General features: G+C 58.6%; 1 protein-coding gene across 7 annotated transcripts in view; it reads right to left on the bottom strand.

The window, feature by feature from the left end:
• Positions 1 to 33: 33 nt before the first annotated feature.
• LOC125982513 (protein phosphatase 3 catalytic subunit alpha) overlaps positions 34 to 10,000 on the bottom strand; it is a 13,637-nt gene continuing 3,670 nt past the window's right edge. Inside the window, exons 1-15 of one of the 7 annotated variants that reach the window (XM_049743298.2) lie at positions 8,048 to 8,180; positions 7,734 to 7,934; positions 6,203 to 6,327; positions 5,856 to 5,967; positions 5,630 to 5,775; positions 5,337 to 5,476; positions 5,074 to 5,151; positions 4,905 to 4,999; positions 4,706 to 4,831; positions 4,552 to 4,623; positions 4,179 to 4,205; positions 3,715 to 3,799; positions 3,281 to 3,378; positions 2,107 to 2,136; positions 34 to 259 (exon numbers count right to left, since the gene is read on the bottom strand). In XM_049743298.2, coding sequence (XP_049599255.1) covers positions 66 to 259; positions 2,107 to 2,136; positions 3,281 to 3,378; positions 3,715 to 3,799; positions 4,179 to 4,205; positions 4,552 to 4,623; positions 4,706 to 4,831; positions 4,905 to 4,999; positions 5,074 to 5,151; positions 5,337 to 5,476; positions 5,630 to 5,775; positions 5,856 to 5,967; positions 6,203 to 6,292 — 1,293 coding nt within the window. In that variant the 5' untranslated portion in view covers positions 6,293 to 6,327; positions 7,734 to 7,934; positions 8,048 to 8,180 and the 3' untranslated portion in view covers positions 34 to 65. Of the gene's footprint in view, positions 260 to 2,106; positions 2,137 to 3,280; positions 3,379 to 3,714; positions 3,800 to 4,178; positions 4,206 to 4,551; positions 4,624 to 4,705; positions 4,832 to 4,904; positions 5,000 to 5,073; positions 5,152 to 5,336; positions 5,477 to 5,629; positions 5,776 to 5,855; positions 5,968 to 6,202; positions 6,328 to 7,733; positions 7,935 to 8,047; positions 8,181 to 10,000 lie in introns of those variants that run through there. The other 6 variants (XM_049743236.2, XM_049743272.2, XM_049743251.2 and 3 more) reach the window with 6 other exon arrangements.

Raw genomic sequence — 10,000 nt, 5'->3', positions numbered from 1 at the left:
TCCGCTTCCCTCCCTCCCTCCCTCCCTCCCTCCCTCCCTCCGCTTCCCTCCCTCCCTCCCTCCCTCTACTGGATGCCGCTGGCGCTTCCCTTGCCGTCCGTGCCGTTGGTCTCCGACGACAGCGCCTTGTTAAGCGAGTTGAGGCTGGCGTCGGAGGGCAGCGCGTCCCGCCGCGGCGGCATCCTCTCGTTGATGCGGTCCAGGCCCTTGGCCTCCTCGAAGCTGGTGATCTTGTGCTGGGGCGAGAAGCCCTTGATTGCTGCCCGGAACGAGAAGATATTGCAATGAAAAAAGTCGATCAAATCAAAAAGCCCCGTCGGGTCGGTCGAGACCTCCTGAGAGAGAAAGCCAAAGAAATCGGCAACATTGGCTCAGAGTAGCCACGTCACCCCGCCCGTCGCACTTGCAGCGTTTGACCTTGTCAGGCACCCACCGCACGGGAGAGCCACCCGGTGAATGTGCCGAGCTCCTGTTTGCGCCGGCGGGGGAGACTGAGCCGCGATGCAGCGCCGGGGGGAAACAACCAAAATGCCACTTTGGAAGGGGACGGACGAGAGGATTGGGAATTGCATCTGCCATCGCCGTGTCGGGATGAACGGGCCTTTTGCCAGCGTTTGGAGGGTTTGGACGCGCCGCTCGTTTCCAAAATGGCACCCGCACGGAACCCGGCGACGTTTCACAGGGTGGAAAAAGAAAGACAAAAGGCAGGAAAGACAAGGAGTGGTGGAGCCCACAGAGACGTTGACGTCCACAAAGCGCAACCAGGCAGAGAAGCTACAGAAGGGGGGGGGGGGGCTTAGCGCTTGGCTCGTCTGCTCGGAGCATGCAGCAATCGGGGTGTCGGAGGAGAAGGGACGGAGGAAAAGCATCTCTTCCGAGGAGTGCAATTGCTCCCCAAAGATAGCTCCGTGGTGGTTTGGGACGTAGCATCAAGCAGGAGTTGAGTAGCGCAACCACGCCAATTTGCAATTTGTGTGGCTTTGGCTCACTCGCGACCAACTAGACGGAGCGTACGGTACATATATCGCAACCTGGTGTCATGTCCTGTTTGTCTCATTTCGAGCTTTTGCTTCCCGATGGTAAGACGGCCACCAAAGCGGGAGGGAGGGAGGGAGGGAGGGAGGGAGGCTTGTAAAAAGGCGCTTGGTTCAACCTAGGCTGGCTGGCTTCCAAGCCTAATGGTCGAACGGCAGAGGCACCCAGCAACACGGAGAGGACGCTCCCTCCGGCCGCTTGGGCTCTGAGCGCTTGCCCGTTGCTGCATGGCTCCGGTCAGACGCGGGTTCTCGGCATACGTCACGTCACGCCACGCCACGCCACGTCACAGAGAAGAGGAAGCTGAGGAGGCCTCCTCCGCTGGAAGCAAGCCTAAATAGCAGCGTGGCCAGCTACTATTTAGTGCGCACTTGACGTCATTCTTGCCCGGGTGGCCAAGCGGGGTGGTGGTGAGGCGGAGGCGGGCTTGGTAGCAAAAGCGGCACCAGCATTTTGCCCAATGTGCTGGCGCTCACGCGGCTTTTCGTAAGGCTCGGGCGCTTTCAAACTGTTGGCAGGATGCCTGCCGCTTGCTTTTTTTGGGGGGGGAGGTCCAGATGTTGTCCACTGAGAGCCACAAAATGAATAAGTGAAGGCAGGCAGGCGGTCACTTCAATTTGTGTTTGAGAAACATCCTTCATCCAGTCAAATGAGCCTGATCCGATTTGTGATTTTCCACAAACAAATGACCACTCTCAGAAATGTGGCCAAAGCATTGAACCAAATGCGATCAAATCGACTTTTTGTTTGGTTTGGTTTTTGGAGCTGGATCCTTTCACCGGCTTTGCTCTTTTTCCACGGCCCGCGCCACATACCGGGTGGCTGGCCCTCAGTGGCACTTGGACACGCTGCTGGAGCGCCAATCAAAGGTGCTGCCGAGCGGTTCCCCTTTCAGATCCGCGTGGCCACGCAGGGCTTCTTACGTCCGTCCGCACGACTCTCACACAGCTACCAGGACGCCCCAAGCGGCGGCAGCGCCGCCGCCGAAAGAAAGCCCCCGCGCACCCTCCCTCCCTCGCTCGCTCGCTCGCGCGCGCGCTGTGCAGAGCAACACAGGAGCTGGTGATTTACCTTCGTCAGCCTCAATAGCTTCGATAGTCGCTGAAGAGAAGAAGAGGGGGGTTGCAAAACCAGTGAGAGAGGTGAGCAAAGAGGAGGTCACGTTGTCAAGGAGCACCGCCGACGCCGACCCACTGACAGACCGACCGACTGACTGACCGACCGACCGACCGACCGAGCCAGCGACCGTGCTCGTTATCGACACATTTCCCGTCACGTTAGCGCAGACGGATGGGCGAGATAGAGAAGGGGGGGGCGGGGTCCAAGTGAAGCGCAGGCTAAAAATTCATCTCTCATGCTCAGTGAAAAAAAGCTCTCTCTCACACACACACAAACACACACACACACATACATAAAACAACCCTGGGGACCAATAAAGTATCCATGCCTCCCTCCCTCCCTCCCTCCCTCCCTCCCTCCCTCCCTCCATCCATCTACTCAAAACAAACTCAGGCAAAAACGTTTCATACGGCCCTCAAAATCTTCAGGCAAACTTGGGCTGAGCATGTGAGATTTTTTTTTTGCGAGTAAATGTTCTTTTGGGCCACACGATGGAGGGACTGGTGCAGTGCAAAAGGGGGAGGTCAAGTTTGGATGACGAGCAAAAAGGTTTGAGAAGCCCCGCTCGAAACCCCATTCGGGATGTCGTTTCTTACACGAGCGTTTTGGCGAGTCAGATCAGCGGGATCTCGGCTCGGATTTGCGGCCTCCCCTTTCATAGGCCGCCCGCCGCTCGTCCACTCCCGAGCATCGCTGCTGAGATCCAAACAACCTTTTTTTTCTTTTTTACTCAAAAACACGACTGCAAATTGCTGGAGCTGTTTGGAATTCAACATGAGAGGGTGAGCAGGACAACTAAAATCGCTCTCACAAAATGAGGCGGGTAGGGCGGTCACACGTGTGCGTTTCGCGGAAGACAAATCGACCTGCGGCTTCTAGGGAGAGAGGAAAACAGAAAGACGAGAAAGAAAGATGGGCCACATTTGAAAAGCAAGCAAGAGCAAGGCAGACTTTTTCTTCCCATCTGAGACGCAGGCACGGCTGGGGCAGGACCCCAGGGCGGCGCCCCCCGGTGGATCATAAGTGCGAGCGAGACTTTCTCCTTGCCAGCTTAGCCGCAGACACGGTTGGGGCAGGAGCCGTGGGGGGCGGAGGAGGGGTGGCGGGCGGGCGGGATCGGGCTTACCGTTCTGCAGCTTCTCCTTGCCGCCGGACAGCACGCCGCTGGGGAGCATGCCGGTCGGGGTGAGGCCCTTCAGCGTCAGCACGCTCTCGCTCTCCTCCCTGATGTGCAAACAAAGGTGCCGGCGTCACCGGCTGCTCCAAACAAAACTGGCATCGTCTTGCTCAACGCTACCGCCGAGTAATGTAGGATTTGTTTTCTTTTGGACCCAATACTGCCCGCCATCGTCTTTCATTTTGCCAACGCGTTGGAAATGCCGTCTGGTGTTTTTTAGCGTGCGTGCGTGCGTGCGGTCGCACATTTGGGTCGGCGCGACCGACCGACCAAAAGACGCGTCGGCCGTCCCATCCCATCCCATCCCATCCCATCCCATCCCATCCCATCCCATCCCATCCCATCCCATCCCATCCCATCCCATCCCATCCACTAGTCGGTACCTGAGCACGGAGAAGACGCGGGCCATCTTCCCAATGGCGCGGATCTTGTTACGAATGACTTCCTTGCGCGCAGAAGCCGTGGCACCTGCGGGGCACAAACCATCATCACCATTGGCGATGCCCAACAGACACGCTCGTCAAGCATCACGCGTACGGCGCCACCCCGACCTCCCGACTCGTCTCGGCAGCTTCGTACCAGAGAAAGAAAGGGAAACGAGCACACGGTCGCCACGTCGGCGAGCCGCTACGGCGACGGCTCGCCGCTCGTTTTTCAAACACATTGACTCGCTTTGCCATTCATTTGCGACGAGGGAAACGGATTTGAAAAGTCTACACCGGGGCGCCGCCGCACAGAAACCTTTGCTGACACGACGAGGAGCCTCGGTCGCAGGTCGGCGAGTACCTGGCAAAGCCGCTGCGCGAGCGCACACGCCGCCACCGCGGTGGCTGGAGTTTGTTTGTACCTGTTTTGGGGGCATATATTAGCTGTCCTTCTCATCAAAGACCCCCAGAAGAGGACAGAAGAAAAAGGGGATAGACAAGTCAGTGGATGGCTGCGGCATGAAAGTGGAGGCAGTGGAGGAAGAAGTGGGGTGGGGTGGGGGCAGGGGGGGGGGGGGGGGGGGGGCAAAGACAGCACCACAAGCGTAAAGAAAAAAACAAAGTCTGGAAAACAAAGAAGACAAATTAGATGAAGTCAAAACAAAGAGGAAATGAAGATGTGAAGGAAACCTCGGGGTTGCGTGATGAAAAGCGTGACGCTTTCGAGGAGCATGTCAAGAATGAGGAGAAAGAAACGCCCAGAGCGCAATAAGAGCTCCATCCCGTTGGGCTTACCGTCCAGGTCCTCGTCAGTGGTCAGCTCGTCGTTGGAGCAGATGCTCAAGACGTTCACCAGCATCTCGGTCACTGCGGAAGGAGCAGAGGAAGAACTCCGGCAACCCGATCGAGGCAGCGCGAGCGAGCGGCTAGGAAAGCTGGCCCGACCGACCCTTTTCGCCGACAAAGGGCAGCGACCAGGTGAAGACATCCATGAAGTTGGGCAGCCAGTAGGGGTGGGGCGAGCAGTTGAACTGGCGGATGTTCATCACGTTGTTTTCGTACTTCAGCACGGCCGCTGCGCAAAACGCAAACCACGGAAAGGGATCAAATGCAAACGAGCGGGCTCGGTCCTCCCGCTGTCGCCTCACCTTTGTTGTTGTAGACATCTAGGTAGTTGGGTGCAGAGAAGATGGTGATGAGGGAGGGGAAGCCGGTGGTCTGACTCTTTCGGTACATGCGGTACCTGGCGAGCGCACGGGCAAGCAAGGTGAGCGCGGCTGGATCCATCCCCCCACTAGCCCCTTTGTCGCAACTCACCCGGCATCCTGCGCTTCGTGGGCCCGGATGATGGATAATAAATTGTTGTGGTGGAGGAAGTCGCAAACAGCCGGGTAGCTGCAGCGGCCGGCACAAGGGGAGGGAAAGGAGAAAAACGCCTTTGACCCAGGCTCGCCGACTCGCTAATCGAGCTGAGGCCGCCAATTTTTGCGGTACGGTCAGCATCGAGCGCCCCGGCTCATCCCGGCTCATCCCGGCTCGGCCCGGCTCGGCCCGGCTCGGCCCGGCCCGGCGCCACCCACCTGTAGAAGTAGGAGCAGCCCCGCACCGTGTTGTGCGTGAAATGCTCCTGGCTCTTCTCGTTGCCAAAGTCCTCCAGGGGGTCGGACCAGAGCAGGTCGCACATGGGCCCGTAGGCCGGGGGCTCTTTGAATCTGTCTAGCTGCAAAGAGCACATTGAAAGCACGTGAAAGGGCCCGAGCCAGACGTTTGTCCTCCGTCGCTGGCCACTTGGCTTTGCTGCTCGTTTGCGGCGCAATTGCGACGACAACAACAACAACAACAACAAACCGCCCTGCCCACCCGGGCCACCTACTTTCCTGATGTCGTCCAGATTTGTGATCTCTGGAGAAAGTCCTCCGTGTACGCAAAGGAACTGCTGGTTCATAAGCGCCGCCAGGGGAAGGCAGTCAAAGGCGTCCATGCAGGCGTCGTACACCCTCTCGGAATACTTGATTCGACCTGCCACGCAGGCCGGGGAGGCGGGTCAAACTAGCAAGCATTGGCGGCGGTGGTGGCGGCGGCGGCGGAGGAGGACTTACATTCCTGCTTAAAGGTGAAATACTCTGTCAAATGCCGACATTCGTGGTTCCCGCGCAGCAAAAACAGGGTTTTGGGGTAGAGGAGCTTCAAGGCCCACAAGTAGAGCACGCACTGCCACCACAAGAGTGAGCGCTGCGGTCAAGACGCAAAGCCAGCCAGCCAGCCAGCCAGCCGCCCAGCCAGCCGCCCAGCCAGCCAGCCGCCCAGCCAGCCAGCCGGCCGCCCAGCCGGCCGCCCAGCCGGCCGCCCAGCCGGCCGCCCGGCCAGCCAGCCAGCCGCCCAGCCGGCCAGCGCCGGGTCGCTCCTTTCCGTCGCCTCTCGCACTCGGGTTCGGCCGGCCACTCACTTCGATACTGAAGTAGCCTCTGTCCACGTAGTCGCCCAGGAAAAGGTAGCGCGTGGATGCCGGGGAGCCTCCCACTTCAAACAGCTTCATCAAGTCAAAGAACTGGCCGTGGATGTCGCCGCACACTACAAGCGGAAACAAAATCCGTGTGATCTTCTTATCAGCTTTTTTCTAGACTGACACCACCCACCGAGTTTCAACGTGGCTTCCCCCCCCGCCAGTCAACCGCCGCCGATAGCAGGCGTCAACTCCAAATATTTGAAAAAGAAAAAAACAGCCGGTCGACCGCCACCGCTCCATCTGGTTCGCATGGTGGAGCGGGCGGGATCCGCACGAGCCGCCGCAACGAAACCTTTCAGCAATTCAGACAAAGCGCGAGAGGCCATCAATCTGAGGGAGGGGGGGGGGGCTCACGCCGCCAGAAACAATGTGTTTGTCGCTCGGCTTCAGTCCACCTACCCGTACGCGAGAGAAGCACAAGAACAGGTGGGAGTAAATTAACCGCGGCGAGGAACCATTTGTTCTGACCGCAGCCCGCGAGCGAGCGAGCGAGCGAGCACCCTGAGAAGCGTTGCAGCTAGCGAGCGGCCGGGCGAGTGGGCGGCTGTTACACAATGAAGCTTCAGAACCCACACGGGGCGCTCCGAGCGCCAGAGGCCTGGCCCGTATCGGGCTCCGAGCGAGGCGGGCGCGACGACAGCAACAACGGCTGCCCTGGCCAACTGCAATGCGTGCACTTCAGAGAGCAAAGGTGGACTGGAAGCGGCAGACGCGCCATTACACCACAAACAAACAATATGTTTCAAACAAGTGCCTCAGCACCTGTTTTGCGCGTGTGAGAGCGAGAATAGCGCAATTGGCGTAGAAGTCTGGTCGAGCGCATCTGCCTTCATTTTTGCCTCCTCTGACGCAGGCACCTGAAAGGTTCGGCGGCGGGTGAATGGTTGGCTGGGCGGGCGGGCGGGCGGGCGGGCAAACACAGCCAGCGAGATAGCCAAGCGGCCCAGAGTAAGCCAGGTGGGCTGGGCCGGCGATTCAATGGCGCGACTCAACGATGGCCGGTTGCCATGGATCCTGTGTCGGTTTTGAAAGGCATCAAAGAAGCCTCATTGGCAAGTCTAATGGAGGGAGGGAGGGAGGGAGAAAGAAAGGAAGGAAAAGTAAGGAAAGGAAGTAAGGAAAGGAAGAAAGAAAGAAAGAAAGAAAGAAAGAAAGAAAGAAAGAAAGAAAGAAAGAAAGAAAGAAAGAAAGAAAGAAAGATTTTGCCTCCCATTTTGGGACACAAACTATGACGCCGACATTTCCACGTCAACATTTGGAGACGCACGCGTTTGCTGACGACGAGGCGGGACTCTTTTGCGAGTATTGAGCCGCTCGCTGCTCCCCCCAAATCCAAAGCGGCCTTGGAAAGGGCCGCTCGGAAGGCGCAGGCGAGAGGAGCGGCGGGAAAAAAGTAAACAACTACGGACGCTCTCGGCTCGAGCGGAATGCGGACAACTTTAAATTGAAATCCAAGAAGGTGGTGGGCGACCTGTCACCGGGGCCTCGATGTCCAGCAGGTTCTTCTCGGCGCGCAGGACGGCGGCGCCCTCCCTGATGAGCCTTAGCGCCACCGCCTCCTCCACGCGTCCTTCCTTGGTCAGGTGGCCTTTCAGCACGTCCACTCTGGGCTTGCCCTCGCCGTCAAACACCTCTTTGGCCGTCAGTCGATGACTGGGCGGGAACGGAACGGCTGCGGAGATCAAGGCAAACTGGGTCAAAAAGGTGCCTCTTCATTTGGAAAGCTGCGCATGCATCCTGCTCAAGCTGGCGCCAGCCAGCGCGCGCGCGCGCGCGTACGCTAACCTCCATCCTCGCCGGAGGTGACGCCAGCAGTAAGCAGACCTGCGCTCTGGCGCCCCTTGCAGAGCAGAGCCCTATTTGCCCTGCCAGCGGCAGCCACGGAAACTTGATATTCTTCCCGGAGCAAAATGAATTCATTCCTCCCTCCCTCCCTCCCTCCCTCCCTCGCAGGCAGGCAGGCAGGCAGGCCACTCTCGCACAATTCCGTTTTGGCTCACGCGCTTCTGTCTCCAAATCACCAGTCTGGGCCGTTTCATCCTGCGTTTGCATTCGCCGCGTTCATCGAGCGGAATCCAACCGTTACTGCCGTGGACGAGTATGTACGTCATGGTACGTTCTTCCAAATTCAACGGAGCCCTGTCCGTAGGACAGAGTGCTCCAGATGCTCCAAAAGGGCCAGCGACAAACAGACTGCCTCGACGTCACGCCAAAGCCTCAAGAAAATGCAGCCAAGCGTCTCAAACGAGCCGTCTGTCCCTTTGCGGACGACAGCGGCGGCGGCGGCTCAGAACTAACAACAGGCTGGCCTCTGCCTCCGGAAGTTCTTGACCCTCAACGTGCATGCCTTTTTCTGTGGAACAAATTCAAGAGCTCAGTGACCCCAAGTCAATGTCATCATCGCTAGTGTGGGTGACTCATCTCATCAGAGCGTTCACGGGCTAAGCGTTGGTGACCATGAAAAGCTACTGAGCTGAGCTGAAAGCCAATAAAGTGCGTTGCCAGGGAAACAGTCTTCATTTTTGACGCACCGCAGTCGAGCCAGGCCTAAAACACGGCAAACAAACGGGTGGACGTGGTGGAGCGACACTCGGCCGGGGCCGTTTGCTCCACACATTCCAACGCATTGCCAGCGGGCGCGCACGCCGGCGCCATCAGAAATCCCCCCCGATCGATGGGTGCGGGCGGGGGTGCAGTGGACGGTCCCCGCAGTGGATTCCCGCTGCAGCGGGTGGGCAGAGTGGCAGCGGATCAATGACACAGTTAGAGGGCCCCCCTCCCTGCGCTGGATCAATGAAACGACGACGGAACGCCCAAAATCTCCCCGTCCATTTTCTGCCTCCATGGCAAGCGCGGGCAAAAAGAGACAAACATTGAGACCAGCGTGCGCCAAGGTGTTTTGAGCCACCATCAATGGCGGGCGCCACTGACTGTCAAAGCTCCCTGTCCATAGTCACACTTGGCTGTGTTTGTAAACAAAGCACAATGGCGCCATTGTGGTCTTCAACGTTGACGTGCAAACGCTCGCCCGACTCGCCAACCGTGACACGGCTCTCGGATCGGCAGCTTTGGAGCCTTTCTGAAGACGTTCCCGCCGCCGCCGCCGCCTCCACAACGCCGTGACACGGGATTAGCTTTCATTAGCAACGCAGCTGTAATCAGCTTTGGAGGGAGGGAGGGAGGGAGGGAGGGAGCGCTGAGTGAAAAGCGGCTGGCTGGAATGTGCCCCCCTTCCGCCAAAGCCCACAAACGAGTGATTCGGACGAATGTTCAAGAGCACGTTTCAAAGGAAATCCTTGGCAATGTGCAACCGGCCGGGGCTTCAAGTTGGCCTAGCTCAGCGAAAGACGACGGAAGATGACCCGCCGCCGCCGCCGCCGCCGCCGCCGCCGCCGCCCAGAGGGCTTTGCGAACCAATTGGTGCACGCTGGAAGCCGCAGCCAAAGAAAAAGAGCACCCGAGCGGCACAGGTCCAATTGCGGGAGGGAACGCATGAGCGCAATATGGTGGCTTGTGAAGACAAAAAGCTGTCGCTCCATCTGTGCCATGCGACCACAAACAATGGAAGGCCAAGAGAAACCAGGGAAGGATTTGTAGCCATGTTTGTACAAAACGAGGCTCCTGCACCTGCACGGTGGGGGGAGCCATGCCAGCGCCATGCCAGTTGGCTGCCTGCCGCACACTTCTCTTGGCCAACGGGGGACACGGTGCGCTCGGGTCCAATTTCTCCTCACAAAG

Source organism: Syngnathus scovelli, chromosome 1 (assembly GCF_024217435.2).
Source record: "Syngnathus scovelli strain Florida chromosome 1, RoL_Ssco_1.2, whole genome shotgun sequence".
In the NCBI taxonomy this organism is placed as follows: Eukaryota; Metazoa; Chordata; class Actinopteri; order Syngnathiformes; family Syngnathidae; genus Syngnathus; species Syngnathus scovelli.
The sequence above is the reverse complement of the archived record's forward strand: the minus strand, read 5'-3'. Positions and strand labels throughout refer to the sequence as shown.